Source organism: Pavona decussata, unplaced genomic scaffold (assembly GCF_977016875.1).
Source record: "Pavona decussata unplaced genomic scaffold, jaPavDecu1.1 SCAFFOLD_102, whole genome shotgun sequence".
Taxonomy (NCBI): Eukaryota; Metazoa; Cnidaria; class Anthozoa; order Scleractinia; family Agariciidae; genus Pavona; species Pavona decussata.
The window spans coordinates 5,426,669-5,445,294 of NW_028145517.1; the positions used below are offsets into that span (position 1 = coordinate 5,426,669).

Genomic DNA, 18,626 nt, shown 5'->3' on the forward strand with positions numbered 1-18,626 from the left:
GGGTACGAGATTAAGCCGGCTGAGTATCGTTCCCAGAGGCTACGATCCCGTTCCGCTAGACTAGGGTAGCGAAGGCTTTGGGGACGAGATTGGCACTTTACCTGTGTCACAAAGGTCGTGTGTTTGATTCCCCTAGCCTGTTCCAAGCATTCAAAAAGTATGCAGCGTATACGACAGCTCTGTAATGTGTGTTTGACTGTTAAATAAAGTAATTAAAAAAAAAAAGTATGCAGCGGCGCAAAGAAAAATGTGATGCAAAACGAATAATAACAGCGCGGAGACTGGAGAGAGAAGACGAGAGAAGTTCGTTCGCCCTGGTTTACTTATTTGCCTTGTGGGAGTGTGATACAGAAAAGTGATTCATTATTAATGGAGGGATTGTTCTAAAGAATAGAACCATTATAACAAAAGCTACGTGACCAGTTCGTACCAAATTTACAGGGCCTTATAAGAAGAGTAATGTAGTTAAGTAGGTCGTAGATTATAAAATATAGAGAGTGATTTTTAATTGAGAGTCGCAAAACCCAACGAAAGTTTAACCAAATCAATGGCCAATCACGAGAGATGCAAACAGCGCCACGAACCAATCAGATCTCAAAACAAATACATGTGACCAGCGTAAAGCGCGGGAAAATGTGTGCGACCAAGTCACGAGTGATTATGGTTTCGCGTTTCATTGGTTGAAAAGTAGGGCATATTTTCCTAACCAACCAGTCACAATACGAAGTAAAGCAAAACCAAAGCAAATACGAGTTACTTTAGACACATTTTTTTCAACCACTTAAATCAGTACAAATGCTTATTACAGCAATAGGTTACGTAGCTCTCAAGAGATACATGTTTACCGAATACAGTCAACTCTCGCCTTGCGGACACTTCGCTATTACGGACACCCCGATAATACGGACAGCAGCTAAATCCCTGGTAAAAATAAATTACAGAGGTTTGACTAAATAAATTACCGCTATTACGGACTCTCAGCTATTAAGGACACTAACTCGCGGTCCCGAGGGTGTCCGCAATAAAGGGAGTTGACTGTATTAGGTTACCTACATAAACAGAACCGAAATTAAGCTGGCAAAACTAAGAGAACGACTATGCATGCCGGCAAAATATATGGTCAAACACATTCAAATTTAATCCCGTGCAGTGATTACAAATCGTCGAAATATTATTCAAATAGCTAGACAAAAAAAAAACAGCGATATTACGTTTTTCGAATTCCCCGTATAAGCTTTCAGCGCATGCGCATAGTAAGTTTGCTCAGTTGAACTAAACTCAGTTTAGTAAAGGAGAGAGAAGAGGTCCATGTCAGCAAATTTCATGATTTTGTGGTTACATCAAAAACTACGAAGTTTCTTCATCTATTTCTAATTGATCCCTCGTAGGATTTCTAGCCTTGTACAGTGTTGTATTTTTGACAAGACATCCTTCAACAGTAAAAGGTTGTTTTACCCGCACGTGTACGAACCCAGTAGTGTGAAAGTTCGTGGCTATAACAGTGCTTTGGACAAAATTCCTTTTTTGAATCCCCAGCATCTCGAAAATGACCTTCCTGAATTTTCTGTTGAGCATTCCGTACAGGATTGGATTAAGAAGGGAACTCAGCTGCATGGAAAACGTCGAAGCCATCCAGATTTCGCGCGGAAGTTGCACATTTGCCAACCTTACGTTTTTCAGAATGCCTTGAGGTAACCAGCAGAGGGTATATAAACTTATTACAATAATGACTTTTCTTGCAATGTAAAGTTGTTCTTTTTGGATTGAAATTACAGTTCGCCTCCTATGCAAGTCAGATCTACAAGCTTCGCCGCGATCACTTCTAGATTGTAAAGGTACACTGTTTTGGTTCAATGTAAAAGAAACTTGTCTGCGATGTGAACGAACCGACATAAAAATCGCGAAGTTTAAGCAGACGGTTATAATGAAACCAGTGTTTCCAACCATGGTTGTAAGGATGCAAGTTGATGAATTCTGCCTTATGATATCACAAACTGCTTCTTTGGCCTGAAATTCTATTCTTTCATTGGCCATCAAGGGAGATAAAGCGAGGAACAAGGAGACTATCCAAATAGCGACCAGAAACAAACGGGTTGAATGTTTGGTGAAGATAGCAGAGTGTTTTTTGTAGCGAACAATGATGAAGTATCGGTTAAGGCTTATTAGCGTTATGCTTAGGTGAGAGTTTATGAAGAGAAATGACTTTAAAATCGCTTGGTATTTACAAGCTTCTGATCCGAGAAACCAGCGTCCGGAGATCAATACAGCCACAAGCAACGGGTGTATTGTAAAAACAGCAAGGATGTCCACAATCGACAAATTGAACACGAACAGATTCGGAATCGTTCGTAATGACTTTTTCTTGCCAAATGCAGCAATGATCAACGTGTTACCAAACATTGTAAGGATTGTTAGGGCAACTGCAATAACCCTTTCGATAGCCGCAGATACCTCTGAACGATCTGGCAATTCACACTGCCCACAAGTTTCTTGCATCTTTTCGGGTTTCGTTCATACACTTCACGTTTTTCAACCACCGCGTTTGGAGAGCAGATTCCCTGATCTTCGCTTGACGTCTTTCACTTCACTGTCAGCTACCAAAACAATTCTCTTTCTTGTCCTACGCGCCCCGAACTTTTATAAACAAAATCCGGCGCACGTGTCATTTGCTCCGCGTATCACTGAGAACCAGGATATAAATGCAACTACTTCGGCAATTCAATGTCATTATATTGTTTGCGCCTGAAAGATTCCCTGTCGTTTGAAACTGCTTAAATATACTTTTAATGGATTAACGATGTTTAATTGTTATTTGTATTTGTTTTAAAAGGGGGTGCGCGGTCTCTTATTTTTAATACTGCCGGTCATTTAGCACTTTAGTTAGTATTGTGGTTTAGTGGACGGAATTGCAAATAATAACTTAACAGATAATTGCTTGAGGCTAAACAAATTTAAATCGATGAATTCCCCCTAAAAGGTGCTGTCAAATCATTGAATAATCCCCAAAGTAGAATGAAGCAACTATGGGATCCAAAACCCATACTTTTTACCTCGGCTTGTTAGGCACCCGGGAAGAGTGGAGTCTCTTGTTTAAGGAAAACTAAGTGAACACGACAATGTACAGACCAAACTAGCCTCAATAATCAATAATCTTGTGACCTATTTTTCTCCTAGAAGCTTCCAAATACGTCTTGACGTCTCCGCCCGCGTAGGTGGGGGAAGAACCTAAATTATTACATTTATGTTACATAACATATTTTGTGCTTGGCTTTTTAGTTTACACGTGACGAACGGATGACTAACACGTGCCGAGGCACCTCAAGTGACTCTTAGAGAGAGTTGGAGAGTCCTTGACAAGAAAAAGAAAGCCGACAAATATTCTACATGATATCAACTGCACGCGAAGCACTTTTATGTCGAAAGTTTCTAAACCACTTGACTGACCCAGCTTCCCACATTCAAGTTAAGGTGCTTTATTAAAATCGCACAATCGACTGCAAGCGCAGATCAAAATTGCCGTCGAAATAAAAAGGCTGAAAAAAGCTGTGAAAAATTAGAAAGTTTATAATTGTCTTAAGCAAAATACAGAACACCGGGTTTTTCCCTAGGACATTTCTATATGATCACTCAATCGATCGTATAACGATCGTATATGGGGAATCATTTCTGATCATTTGAAAGCATGATGAATCACACCGAGCAATCACCAAAGCGAACACTAGTTCGAGGTCGCAACTATTGCAAACAACTGTAAATCCGTTGAACGCTACCATAACCGTGCACTTTTTTCAGCGATCAAACGATCATCTCAACAGCTAGATTTAGCTTTAGCTTTAGCTTCAGCTGGTTTTATGCGCTTAGCCCACGTTCACAAATTTCCATGTGTAGGGCCGGCCTTACACTGATAAGTGGTCGAAGAGAATTAACATTTCTAAGGCAACATGGTGCTGTGTTGATGAACAGCAACAGAAACTAAACAAAACAAAGCAGGCATTTGGGGGGCTATTAAGAGAGCTTTGATTCCCGGGCTCTATTCTGGAATTAAAGCGATGCCATTTCGAAAATAATATAAACAAAGCGCTTTTTCCCTCGTGGGATAAAAGGAGGGGATGTTTCTCCTGCCTACACGGCATATGTCCTTGTTATTCGTGGGCAGGATAGTCGTAAGAGGGCTCCGTAGATCATAGTATTCGTGTATGCAATTTATTATCGAAACGAAGACGTTATTACGTAACTTAACTTGGCCTCTCGCTAAACCAGAAACATTATAGTTAAACGGAAGAAAATGTTTGACCATTGAGCCGGACAAGGAAAAAAAATCGGAAGCGGCAAATTTTGCATCTCGGAAAGACGAAAATGTTTGTAAATCAAGCCAGAGAAATTTCTACTTCCCGGACAGGCAAATATTGTTTCCAAAATGTAGCAAAACACAGATAAAAACGTAGAAGAAAAAGGACGATTTTAGTCACCAGAGAAAGCAAGTTCCCTTCCTTGTCATAACTGGCACTCATATTTCCATTTTTAGACAAGGTCTGAGCAATCGAACATTTCTCAAGGATCCAAGAACTCATTTTAATGGGAATGATGTTAAATACTCCTGCACGTTTCATTTTCCGAATAGCAAAACAATTAAAGTCCCACTACGATCAAAATTTTGCATCCCTTTTTTTTTTCAACCTTGGAAAGTAGAAGTGATAAATACTAACCACGCCAAATTTTACATCGAAATTCCAACGGGAAGACCAGTTATTTTAAACGCGAAGTTCAGCTTCGCTGTGCCGCCATCGACAAATGGCCGTGAACTACATAGAGAGCTGGATCTAGTTGCACCGACAGCAATATGACGTCATACGCGCACAACAACATGGCCTGCTTTCGATTCGTGAGATCCTGTTTCCTTATAATCACGCAAAACCAATGACGAAAACAGCAGGTAAAGACCAGCTCCTAATAAGTTGCGTAATGGAGGGTGATCGATTAACGAGTTGTGAGTTGCCCAGCATTGCGTGGAAACTGGAAATTGAACAAGTTTAAGGTTAGCAACCTCGTCTTTTTATTTACATGCAGCATTACATGTATATAGAACTCCTACCAAGTCTAAGAACCTAGCAAAGAAAAACAAGGATGCCTTTGTGCCTTTTATTTTTGCTTTAAAGCTTATTTTCGTTTTCAGACAAATCAATCTACCTGAAACTCTACCTTCGAAAGCCTCCTACGTTAGAGCAAAACTAAAACCGATTGTTAGCAAAACTGATTTTGAATCGTATTGGCAATCTTCAAAACTTAAACATCCCATTACGGTTTTGTTTGAGTTTTTAACCGCATACTCGTTTTAGGGAATTACACGATTTTTAAGTTGCTTCTCCTCAGGAATGCATCGTACGACAATAACAAGCGAAGTAAAAACTATAAAATGTTAAACTGAATAACCGGCATTCTGAAAAGATGACCATCCGGTTTACCTCCTTTAAAAGCTTGCTCCAGTAGCAATTAAACGGCCACTAAAATTTTACAATTAATAGTTTTACAAATGTAAACGACATGGTTATATCAAGTTACAGATAATTATGTCACTTATATGATTTTGTCGAAAACACGAGAAGATAAAAGCACGTGAGGTTTTAAAACAGACGCCGGAGAAAGTTCTCGTGTTAAAGTTGGCGGTGGAGCGTAGGCACTTCAGTTCGAGCGAAGCAGACTGTAACAAATGTTTCGACAAGGAAAGAGAAACGCGCTGTTTCCAAGAGAACTATCCAACCCAAAAAGTTATATATTACTGGTACAAAACGCCCGGTTATAATATAACATAGCCGACATTTATTCTGGTCTTGCTTATGGCTTATCAAAAAATATGAAAGCATAAAGGTTTGGTTTAGTATAACACCTTACTGTCTTTGACAAGTGGCGCGGGGGGCATTAGCAAGCAAGTTGGAGTATACCATCGGCAATTGAAAATGGATTTACAGTGTGGACGGACTTAGTGAAGGTACTGGAAGTCGAACTCCACAAACCTGCTCATGCAATGGTTATACCCGAGAAAAATAGAATAGCACTTGACAAAGGACACACAAAAGAAACAGCGGTTATTGAATAAAAGCGAGGATCAGGATAAGTACTATGAAATGTTAAATGAATTAGAATACTAACAAAGGACTGGAATAATAATACGAGTTAGTAGACCAATGTTAACCAAATGTTAGGAAGCCATTAGGAACGGAGGGGAGGCTGGAGTTAGTTTAATCACGCAAACTTCCCTGAAACGTGAGCTAAGTTATAACATCCTCGTTTCCAGGCCTTTGCGCAAATTAAGCGTTGGAACGATGCTTGATTTCCTATGCAATTTAGCAAAAATACTCCTGCAACATTGAATTCTGTTAAGAAATTCTTTTCAATCATTTAAGTAGTTATTTGAATTTCATTCAGACTCCCTTTGTTATGGTTTAAACTTTTTGATGGGGGGTTAGTTTCTAACGAAACTGTGGTGCTGGGTTCGCTCGAAACGTCAGCACTCGAATCTCTTGCCGGCGGCCAAATTACCTTATCTACTCTGTTCACAAAGCCAAACATTCGTAAACTTTTTTATAGCTAAGTTAATCGTTCCTCACGATTGGGTCACTTTGATGCGGATTGCGACGTTTGGACCGTTGTCTTCTGCTCTTCATGTAATGCTTGATATTGTGTCGTCAATGTACATACTGGATTTACTCGAAAACTTTAAAATATAAACTACAGACACGGGCTTCACAAGATGGCCGCCAACAACCATACCCATAATACTTTGGGGCTCACATTTGCATATGGATAATGACTGACATCAAAACTCTTGCTGACATGTGAAAGCTACTCAGAAGTATTCATGTGTTGTTGTATTAGGCTCCTTCAAGTCGAAATTTCAGGTAACTGAAATGAGATAAATTTTGTGATTTATCAGTGGTAGACAGTCAGGATTAAAGATTTTTTAAAAGGACGCCAAGGGCTTCTTTAGTCTTGATAACACGCGGTATCTTAATCTGATTGGCTGCTGAAGGGTTGATACGAAGAAGATATGTTCTTAGTTCTCGGAAGGTTCCTTCTTTGACTGTGAAGAGCTGAAGACGAGATATGCTGCCTTTCCGTCGGAAAGAGTCGTAAACAGGACTGAACTCACACAAGGAATCGTCGAGCTGAAAAGTAGAATTGGAAAAAATTCCAGTAAGGTACAATGACCTCTGATGACCTCTGATGTGTAATGTACTAGGCTCCTCAAACAATGTTTATGTGCCCTAGCCCCGTACTGAAGCTGCTAAGAGGGCGTTTAACTATAGAGGGGCTGTCATGTGGAATGGCCTTGGTAACAAACTTTAAGATGACACATATCTCAACTCTTTCAAGCAGTTAACTGTAGAATAGTTTCTTTTAGTATTTGCTGTCTAGGATCATGTTCTTATCACTTTCAGTTAGTGTCTTTTTAGCATCTTAGTTTTGTAATTTGTTATGTTGACGGCCCACTGGAAGAGCATTTTTAATGAAGTGATACCGTCAATAAAGCTTTACTATTTACTACTGACTGGGGCTCTGGTGTCAGGGATTTCTCTCTCCTTTCTGAGAGAAATCTTACGTCTTATACTGTGTGTAACTTTTAAAAGCCTGGGAAAGCACTCCTAAATAAAGCGTGATAAAAGCTAATGAAAATTTCTTTCCTATAGTACTGTTTATTATGCAAAATAAAGTGGTTCTAGCTTTTGCCTGTGGACGCCTGAAATTCTAAAATGAGGCCACTCAAATGAAAGCTACTGAGGAGTTATTTCCTGTGGTTCATATTTTCAAATTTGAAACTCTCCCGTTTAAGTGCTAACAGCATCTAAATATGCCCAAATTTACATAAGTACACGCGCTCTCCTCTCCAACTCTAATCGACTTTCGTGTCCGTGTGATTTCCGTACCTTAGTTTCCAGATTCTTTCTCTCTTCATCCCCCAGCCCTCCTCCACTCAACTCTAAAAACACAACGTAAAACGGAGCCGCACCCTTGACGTCATCATCTCTAATCACGTGACTCTCATCATCATCATCATCATCAAACATGATGCTTTCTGCGCAAGTGTAATCTACAAAATTAAGCCGCTGTCCTTGATCACTGAGCGCGGACGTTAGTGCGTCGTAAAAGACTCGTTCCGAAGTCTTCTCTGCCCTGACGTTAAGAATTTGTCCCTGGCGATACTGGTATTCGATTACGGGGCAGTTGTTATGGAAACGGGCGATCTTGACAACGTCTCCTATTCTGTAACGATACAAACCGCTGAGGTTCGTCACCACAAGCTCATAGAGTTTGCCCACTTGTGTGTTTTCAGCAAAAACCGTCTGTGGAAATAAGGGGGAAAAATAAAGATAAACAATATTTTAAGGAGGATTACGTGTGTCGCATCCGACAACAAGCATAGTTGGGGAGGGAGGGGAGGGACGCTCCCTGACGGGAGTCGAAACAACGACCGCCCGAAATTTAAAAAAACCTGTCCACAAATGTAAGGTTTCGTTGTTTTTCATTGTTTGAAAACGAATTTTTTTAATGTTGTTACAGCGTAAATAAAAATTCAAAATGAGGATTTTCGAAATCCAGCAATGACGCTAAAACTTCGCACACAACGGATAAAGATACGACAAAGGGGCGCCTTCAATCGCTTTGATGCCTTACATTTGGACGTTTAAAACGAATGAAAGGTTACGTTGGACGACTGAACATCTTTTAACCCTTTAAACCCTAATATCACTCCGTATATTCTCCACACTGTTTTTCATACATTTCCTGTGGTTCTGTTGACGAGAATTTGTTTAACAGTCAAGGTCTATTTTACATAGGGATCATTTCTCAAGTAGTTTATGTTTAATTAAACAGTAAAAAGTAAAAAAAAGGGGGGGGGGGGGTCTCTGCGTGCTTGTCTTCTGATACCAGAAACAATTAAAGTTGCACTTTTAAGTATTAACTAGAGTGCTTAAAGGAGTTTAATAGCGCACATACAGTTGGATGCTCCTTGTTGCTTTCCTCCACGGGAATAAATTCAAAGAACATGGCTCGTGGAACCAGCATATACACGGGATTTTCTTCTTCTGGCCACAGGTTGACTCCTATTAGTCCTTCAGTTGCTGCGTAAAACGGCGAATAAATCGGAACATCGCCTAGGTATTTTTCCTTGAGTTTGGTTGCATACAGTTCAGAGGACCCTTAAAAGAAGAAGAAATAAAACAGATACAATTTTTACTTTTTAAATTTGTTTCCACTGACACTTAAGGAAACAGAACAATTCTTTGTGTGAAATAAAATGGAACAAAAGTTTCTTCATGGTATTAATTTTGGCAACTTTACAGCAAACTGGAACAGCGGAAAATTTCTTTCGCATTCATTCCTTCCTACTCCAAACCAAATAAAAGAGGGACTCCCTCACGATTTATGTGGTTCTTAGTCATTTTGATTTACTTGTAAACTGAACGAAAATTGCATGTGAAAACGGTATGCACAAAGTTGATACTTCGGTTTCTTAATTCTCACCACCTATTTGCTTGGCTAAGTATTGATAGAGTACAGAGAAATTGTACATTGATCACTTGGTCAAAAGAGTTATTAATACCTGTTGCACATGTGAGGACCAAGTTCACATGAGGCCATATTCTCTTAACAATGCCATTAAAACCTTTCTCAAACTCTGTCTTCAGTTCATCAGCACGTTTCTTGTCAGGTTTAAGAAGGCTTTCCAGTTTTCTGAGGGGAAAAATTACAAAGAAATGCCTTGAAACACAACGAAATGGACCAGGGGATTTTTACCAGCATTGGAGGTGTATGGGAGGAGTGTTATTAGAGAATGTTACCATGGTTACTTCTGCTGATGGAAAGGGTTCACTTAGTTCAGGTGTCAACTCTGGGAAATGTTCATTTAGAGGACAAGTATGCTATTTGAGGGCGCTTGTAATTACTATTAGCAGGTCAAAAGCACTGAAAGTTTTGGGCCACCACACAACTCTTAGAACAGCTTACAGGATTAGCTAAAACAAAATATATTAATATTAATAGGGGAGTGTGCAATGAATAAACAACAGACACAATGGACTCTAGCACTTAAACAATTAGCTGGGTGATTTACAGATGCAATGAAATTACAGGTGCTAAAGAGAAGCATGCCGCCATCAGAAAATTTTCAATCATTACTGACCTTCTGACATCACCATTAATCTCCAGATCAGGATTCACTCTCCCCAACTCAATATCATCCACCAACAATTTCCACTGAGCCTCAAGAGCATACAGACCTGAATAAACAAGCTGGGCAAAGTTTGCCTCTAAGGTGCCAAGGTTTCTGTCCTTCAAGGCAAACAGCAAGTGAACGTATAAAGCTTCTGGTTCAGTCATGATGTCAAATCCTGCTTTTGGAGTTGTATAGAGATGAAGGATTCTCTGTGAGTTACTGGGCGAGGAGGATGTTGGACCAACTGGGAGGCCGGATTCTGTGTAACGCCATCTTGGGGTGTAGAAAAATTTCAAGCTTTTCTGCAGCTCATAGGACTGCATTAGAAGAAAAGACACCCAGGATATTAAGGAAATAAGATGCATTTTGTAAATAATTATTACAATAACAAAAATAATAATAATAATAATGATGATGATGATGATGATGATGATGATAATAATAATAATAATAATAATAATAATAATGATGATGATAATAATAATAATTATAATAATAATAATAATAATAATGTTCTTCTGGAGTGTTTAAAAATCTCAACATAATTTAAAATTTTGTAATAAAATTACAACATTACAAGATTTAATATATACTACAAGGTTTATTAAGATAAAGATAAAAAATATCTAAAAAATTAAGAAAAACACTTCTTAAAAAGAAATGTCTTGAGTCTACTTTTAAAAGTAAACAGTGTTTCAGATGTTTTGATTGCCTGTAGTAAAGAGTTCCAGAGTTTTGGAGCATAAAATAAGAAGGCATGTTCACTATAAGTTGTGGTAGAAACTTTAGGAACTTGAAGGAGGTGCCAGTTTGATGAGTGCAGTTCTGCAAACAAAAATTACACAAGTCAAGACATTACAATGGATGCCAAATCAAACAATGTTCTTACCTTTGGATAAGCCTCAAACATGGCATTCATTGCAACAAAAACTCCATTGATGACAAATGTTCTGTTGACATCATTCACTGTAGGAAGCAGGGAACTTTTGCCAGAGGTCCCTGAAGTGACGCCTATCTGGTAAGGATCTTTTGCTGTGAGAATATTCTTCTTTCCATGACAGACTTTGTCTATAAAAATCAACAAGTCACATGGGTATATAAATTGTACACAATATTGATGCACATTTGGAGAATGTACTAAACTAAACTACACTAACCATCTATCCAGCAATCAATCAGTCAGTCCATCAGCTAGTCAGCCAGTCAGTCAGCTGGCCAGCCAGCAAGACAGTTGGTCAACCAGTCAGTCAGTCAGTCAGTCAGTCAGTCAGTCAGTCAGTCAGTCAGTCAGTCAGTCAATCAGTCCGGCCATTCATTCAGAACAAAATGTCTCTAAATTTGGGCAAGGAGGTGCTATGACAAGGGTACTCACATCCCTTTTACACCCTGCCTTCTTGGGCAACTACTTTAATTTGTGAGTGTGTGCTTGTTTATTTTTTCTTCACTTTGTTATCATATAACTTTGTAGCCTTATTTTATAGTTTAGACCAATGAAGTTGTTAAAAAAGCCTTATGTCAGTTGCTAAAATGTCATCCCCCCTCCCCTCGAAAGGTCTGATACTCAGGTTAGTGCCCTCCCCCACCCCTCTTGGACCAACCCCCAAGCAGTAAGCCCTATTTCCTCCTTCTTAGACAAAGTTTTGATCAGTAACAATTTCTTGAAAAATAAGCAAGCGAAAATTAAAGTTAACGGCCGAGTAACATCAGAGTAACACCATTCTCAGGGCAAAGTGGATAAATTGATGCAAAGATTTGATTTCTATACTCTACAGTCTCTACAAATTAGCATATTAACAATGGATCACAAGTTCTTCAGGTGAATACCTTTGTGAGAATTGAGTCTGTTTGCACGTTTAGGGATGGTTTAAGTTTTCTTATGAAAAGCATCTCGTCAATTAGGCAATCAAATTTGTTCGAACATTTAGCCAGCAGGAAATGACAGAATTGTGTAGTGAAAATCATGAGGCTGTCAAATGCCCCAGGGTAGACTAATACCAGGCCCCCTAGGGCACACAATAAGGATGCATTTGGAAGGGGGTAGGGGGGGGGGGGAACCTGAATTGACTGATGCATAAATAATCTCACCAACGTAGTCTTTATAATGATTGTATCTTGTCAATGGATGCAGAGTTACATATTGCTTCTTGTCCTGTATATCACCAAACTTGTACTGTATCCCATATTCAGAGCCAACATTACTCTCCAGAATCTTCAGCAAGGTTTCTTCCTGCACCTCAACGAAATTAACGCTGTCAGTTTCCAACTTTTTTCTCATTCGCGTGCCAAAGATGGACAAGATGAAGTATTCGAAATACTGTCGAAGCATTGAACCATACGTGTGCAGTTCAGAACGCCTTCTCCTTCGTATGTGAAGTGTAATCCCTATTACGGAGACCCCAGCAAGCCCAAGGACCACACCAAGAGTCGTCCTCGCTATTTTCACACGCATTTTAAGCTTTTAGGCCAAAGATTCAGTGATCTGTACGCTAACAAGAGGTAACTTAAATGTACGTAAAGTAAGTAAATGCTATGTAAAAGTTCTAAGTAGTAAACACGTTATTTGCTTAATAGCAAGCCTGTCAAGCCTGGTGGCGAGTCACGTTATTGAGCGTACATATACAGCCGGAAAGGGCTACATCTTCGTGGTGTACAATCCTCTGTTTATCCGTCTAGCTCTCCTGCATTATGTAATAGTAAAATATTGAGAGAGAGCCGCAAGCAATGGATTGTTCAAAAGTTGCAGGCGACACTTCCAAAAACCCGTTTTGGGGTCTGGGGCCTAACCCGATGGAAAAGGATGGACTTGCGAATACACGAAGTTCTGTTTTGGACAATCTTATATTCTCTTCAGAGCCCCAAAGGGAGAAAAGAAATTATGTTTTCGGAGCTCATATAACCTGAGTATCAGGCCTTTCTAAAAAAGGCGCCGGTGGAGGCATTTTTTTTTCTCCAGGAATTTTTGTCCGATAAAATTACCCTTTTCCGGAAATTTGGAATATCCTCTCAATCGCGGAAAAAATTTCGAATTTCCCGAGTTTTAATATTATGCTCTGCCGTAATTATTTCATGTTTCCCTGACATATTCCGAAAATCTCTCCAGATTCGCGGAGGAATTTCCTGTGAAACTGGCCCTCGATCTTGGACACCTGAGGGCTGCGCGTAAATGTATTTATCGATGTTATATTTTTAAGGGAACGTGTTTAAATGTGCAGAATTGGCTTAAAGGCTATGAATAGTACACAATACCCGTCGACAATTTGACAAGGACATGACAAGGGACATGAATGAAACGCTTCTTTCCCTGCGATGTCTTCGGGCAACTTGCCAGCCTTAATATCAAAATGGCTGAAAAAGAGAGAAAAATACAGCCGACAGCTCTGGACACTTTGCCGGAGCGTTGTACCACGACATTTCGGCCCGCGGTTCGCTTATGCCACTGAGCTGAAGATGGTTCCGCGCTGCTTTCCGATACCTTGTCCCCGACAAGACAGTGAGGGAGAGAAAAGTCGTTTTAGCCCGTGGGCATGCCCAAACCTCAAAAACGTACCACATGGAAGACAAAATGACTACATTGTCATGTATCATACATGGCGGAATCTTAGTTTAAGTCATTAGGGTGGAACTGAGGTGCCAACGAAAGGGATCTGTCTCGTATGGTCTAGGGGCAGACATCCTCTGAGACTCCATTGACAGCGCATCGGGTGTGTTGAAACTAACTAGCCTTTATTGAAACCCTTCACGACCACCTCTTGACATGGAGATCTCAATAAAAAACCCACTCGTGGCAACAACACACTTCACCTTGTAATCACGAGCGTGCCGAACCGTGTCAATGTAACCGTCATAATTGTCTCCAAAAAATACGGGGAGTCTTTACAGACCATTGTAGTCATTATTTTCCAGTTAAACGCTTTTATACAAGCCCCACCAAAAACCCTGAGATCTGTCTACGAGTACGCAAAAGGCGACTTTCAGGGTCTGCGTACGGCTCTGTCAGCAATTAAACTCTCTTCGATCATAGCCAATGACGATATAAATACTGACAGGCATCAATAGAAAGACACGTTTCTTGCAGCGGTCTCTGACTATATACAGACCTACTTGAATAGGGGCGCTTATGAAATAGCGGTGCTTGCTTATTAAAATAGGGGTACTTATTGGAATAAAGGCGTTTACATAATAGGTGCCCTAATTGAAATGGGCACTTATTGGAATACGAGCGTTTACATAATAGGGGCACTTAATAGCAAGAATACATTCAAAGGAGATTGGTTATTGGTAGAAGTATGCTAAATTGAAACATTGCAGTATCATTCAGTCTACAGTTTTGTTGACCTACATGGAGAAACAATCACAGAGGTATTAGCATACATCTACATATACACTGTACATTTATTAAGCACTGCAACATAATTCTAAAATCCAGTCTTAATTCCTTGAGTGAATACCAATTGTTAGTAACCATCTAACAATAGAGATTACGTTTTCACGTGTAATCTTTTTATAAGAGCAAGCTTAAGCACCTCTTTGGGTAGATCTATAAAATCGAAGGCACAATAGCCCTTTATGACGGTAATTTGACAAGGTGAAATGTATTATGCTTACACAGTATGGCCTCAAATCACATTATATTTTACCTATAATAAAATAACATTGTTTTAGGGGCCTGATGTTTTATTTTATCTACTTCTTTCTCTTTAATCCCATAGGCTTGATTTCCAATGATCACTTGGGACCTAAAAGTTTATCACATGATCAAGCTGAAATAAGTAATGAGACCATCTGTTCAAACTGAATGAATCTTAGGTCTGCTTGAAAATCAGTAATTGAGAACAGCCACTCTTTCACTATTTTTATTAAGATTTCAAAAACTCATTAATAGTTCATAAGCCCATTGACCTATCAAATGGTCAAATAATTATTAATACATCACATGGAGTGACTTTATATCCATAAACCTCCTCCTTATTAGTATACGGCGTTTTATCAGCTGATAAAACACTCCTCATTAGTACGCGGTGTTTTTCTCATATGCTAATTTCCAAAAAACCACTCGGCTGTGCCTTGTGGTGATTAAACACTCCTGCTCACTTTTTAAACATTACATGATCGGCACCATTGCTTATTTATATATGACAACCATGCGTAATTAAAAAACTTTACAGTTTTTCTGTAAGCTTTATAACAGGCTCTCCTTGTAAAGGTCTACAGGGTCTGCTGAGAGCTCCTGCCCAAGTATAATATTATTTAATCTATAGATGTTACTTCATGTAATTACCTTAAAATGGGCAAATAAAATAAAATGATTGATTGATTGATTGATTGATTGATTGATTGATTGATTGATTGATTGATTGATTGAATGTGAGGGAGCCCTGAATACCTTTGAGACATTCCTATTAATATGAACTTACGGTAGCTAATTAATTTTATACATTCCACCAGTCATCATCGTCGTCATCATCATCATTATCCTCGACACCTTCAAACAACCTGTTAAAACATTCATTTCCAGGTGAATTGAAATGCTGATACGGATTGCTGCGAGAAAGTTTTGCCATACACAACCAACAAAAGTAGGCTCGACATTTGAAGCAAGTCATTTTGTTACATCCATCAATCTTTTGAATACTTGCTTTGCAGCTTGGACATTGCTTTGCATTTGAATAAAGCCAATTCTCGGATACAACTTCATCTACCATCTGTTGTAGCCGTCGCTTTCCAAACCGCTTCTCTAGTAATTCTTTTTCTTGGCTTGAAGCTGTCATGTATTCGTTGTGAAGCTTCCTTATGTCGTCACTTTTGATGACGCATGGAGAGACTCCATGATAGGTGTGCTTGCAAAATGCACAGAATGCAAATGAACATGAAGGGCAGACGCCCATTGATGACTCACTTTCAAGCATTACGGCACTCTGGCATGATGGGCGGGGACAATAGACAATGTCTGACATTCCATCAAGACTATATTGAAGCAAAAATCGGTCATACTTAGCAAACAATTCTGGACTAACGAGTTCCTTGACTTGAGATGGAAGGGCCTGTGATTCACACTTTTCTGATGGGCAGTTCAGTGCACACACAGCACCATCCTCAATTTGAACTTTAAAGTAGCCACGCATGCAATCTACACAAAATACATGTCCACAGTCATGGAATTCAATGCACAATGAGCCAGGCTTTTCACAGAAGCAAACATTACATGTAAAATAACTGCTACTGAAAACTCTTCTTTTCTCCTGTTGGTCATATTCCAGGATGGCGTCAACTAAGTTGTAGTATGAAGCAACATCTTGGAAAGCTCTTTCATCTCCTCTCCTTTTTACATTTCGTTGTCCATGAGCTTTCCTAAACCGCAAAGGAAATGGACTCCCTACATTCAATGTAGTGAGAGTCTCGTCAAGAAGAAATTGGAGCCATCTAAACATGATAACTTCTCCACCGCCATCTTCTGACCACATTTCATCAAGACATTTGCAAAGCTTGGACAGCTGTTGAGAATATGTGTATAGGTAAATAAAATAAATCTACAAATTATAATAAAAATTATTATAAAGTCGAACCTCCATACTATGGACATTAAAGAAAACAAAGTATCTGCAACATACATGAAGGCGGAGCCCATAATAAAGATGAAGAGTTTATTATGAACATGAAGATACACCTGCTAACATTTCCTGAGTCAAATTTGTGATATTTTTGTCTCCATTTCACTCATATTTGCAAAGATGCTAAGACAATTTCTTGACATATTTACCAAAGATGTTGTGTTGATTTCTGAACATTGTTGGAGATATATACAAATATTGTAAAAGACAGCCCTAGAGTTTGTAATACACAACTTGCATTGTCATTTATGGGATTATCATTTTTTTTAATAGAAATTGAATTTACATGCTGTTTGGTTAAGAAACTGTTAATTGTATGGATTTGTAAATTCAGGCGTTAATAATTGGCAAGCATGTGTGAAATCGATGTTTTTGATCCACAGGTGCAACACTTATGGATAAATGCTTGAGAGTTGGTTAAGCTACATGATGAAGTTTGGCCTCTAAAAATTCTGTATGCAAGGTTACTGAAAAACTCAGGGCATTTGACAGCCCCCCTCCCCTCCCCCGGCTCCTTTGGGAAGTTAAGGCGGGGGCAGTGCTAGAAAATGCCTGATGCATAAAAAACAATTCCCTTCCCAACGTTAACTTGTTAGCAATTATTATCGGACGGGCTGCATTTATCTCCAAAACCTAACAACTATAAACTCGGATACGTATCAAGCTTACTTATTATTTAAGTTACATTTTAAGCTTTATAAGCTTAATTGATTTGCTTTAAACTTACCTGAAAAACAGTCAACCACTTACATGACAGAGTAAACAGTGGAGGGCTCTTGGAAGGATAATCTTCTGGAAATCTGAAATTCAGTACGATCGGAGGAAGATGCTGTACCTCAAGCAATTCGTAATCATCGCTTTCCTGTGCTACGCTGGCGGACTGTTCGTTCGTTCTATTCTTCTGCCTTCTAGAACCTTTTGGTAGATATCTGGACTGTACTGTGAGCTTAAAAGGCTTTGGTAACTCGAGGAAAACATTAAACTGTCCTCCTTTTTCTTCGGAGGACTGAAAAAAGATTCGCTCGTCGTAAATTGAGGCCAAAGCAAGTAACTCATCTTCTTGATTTTCCTCGTCCGCCATCTTGTTTGTAAAACACTAGATTCCAGTCCTCACTCAGTGAAGGAGACCGTAAAAGGTCCTCTCTCTATCATCATGCATCATCATTCAAAAAACCTCTACTATGATATAAAGTATTGGGCCATCCGCTTTATTAGCCTTAGAGCTATTTGGATTGTCCAAACTTCTTGCCAATTTTATTAGTTCGGCTTTTCTTTAATTTACATTTACCCTTCACTGGAAATTATTGTTTAATTTATTACATCCTGTTGTAAATAGGTTAGAGTGTGCATACAGTCGACTCCCAATAACTCGAACCTTCATGGGAAATTGAAAAAGGTTCGAGTTATCGGAAGTTCGAGTTATCGAGGGTAAAATTATATAGAAAATGACCTGAAGGGAAAGGAAAATTGGTTCGAGTTAGCGCGAGGTTCGAGTTAGTGAGGGTTCGAGTTATCGGGAGTCGACTGTATTCGCTTGTACAAGAGGAAATACTGAAATCTTTGCACAGATTGAAAGTGTCGGATAGTGACTTATCCACAGCATAAAGTTATCCGGCCTTTGAACAACTGAAGCCTGGTTGTTCAGAGTCCAACGGATAAAATGTACTCCAAGCAATACATTTGATCCACTGGAGATAAAGTTATCCACTCTTTGAACAATTGGGCCTGATGTGTTGCTCCCCAAACACACCAATCTGAAGTGCTGAAACAGGGACTGACACAGAGTAACATCGTTCACAAACTGA

At 39.3% G+C, this 18,626-nt stretch overlaps 3 protein-coding genes across 3 annotated transcripts; all 3 read right to left on the reverse strand.

Annotated features, from left to right (window-relative positions):
* Positions 1 to 1,246: 1,246 nt before the first annotated feature.
* On the reverse strand, positions 1,247 to 3,179 carry LOC146471838 (melatonin-related receptor-like). Its single transcript, XM_085120405.1, has one exon. It carries the CDS (start codon positions 2,494 to 2,496, stop codon positions 1,348 to 1,350), a length of 1,149 nt encoding a protein of 382 aa, XP_084976531.1. The 5' UTR covers positions 2,497 to 3,179; the 3' UTR covers positions 1,247 to 1,347.
* Positions 3,180 to 5,125: 1,946 nt separating this feature from the next.
* LOC146471839 (GH3 domain-containing protein-like) lies at positions 5,126 to 12,915 on the reverse strand. The gene is made up of 8 exons (XM_085120416.1): positions 12,828 to 12,915; positions 12,299 to 12,699; positions 11,103 to 11,281; positions 10,181 to 10,530; positions 9,602 to 9,732; positions 8,995 to 9,197; positions 7,923 to 8,339; positions 5,126 to 7,163 (listed from the first exon to the last, which is right to left on the reverse strand). Exons 2-8 carry the CDS (start codon positions 12,660 to 12,662, stop codon positions 6,948 to 6,950), a joined length of 1,860 nt encoding a protein of 619 aa, XP_084976542.1. The 5' UTR covers positions 12,663 to 12,699; positions 12,828 to 12,915; the 3' UTR covers positions 5,126 to 6,947.
* A 1,660-nt stretch (positions 12,916 to 14,575) lies between these two features.
* Positions 14,576 to 17,903, reverse strand: LOC146471840 (E3 ubiquitin-protein ligase RNF14-like). Its single transcript, XM_085120842.1, has 2 exons — positions 17,549 to 17,903; positions 14,576 to 16,704 (listed from the first exon to the last, which is right to left on the reverse strand). The coding sequence occupies exons 1-2, from the start codon at positions 17,900 to 17,902 to the stop codon at positions 15,643 to 15,645; spliced, it is 1,416 nt and encodes a 471-aa protein (XP_084976968.1). The 5' UTR covers position 17,903; the 3' UTR covers positions 14,576 to 15,642.
* Between the last annotated feature and the right edge of the window lie 723 nt (positions 17,904 to 18,626).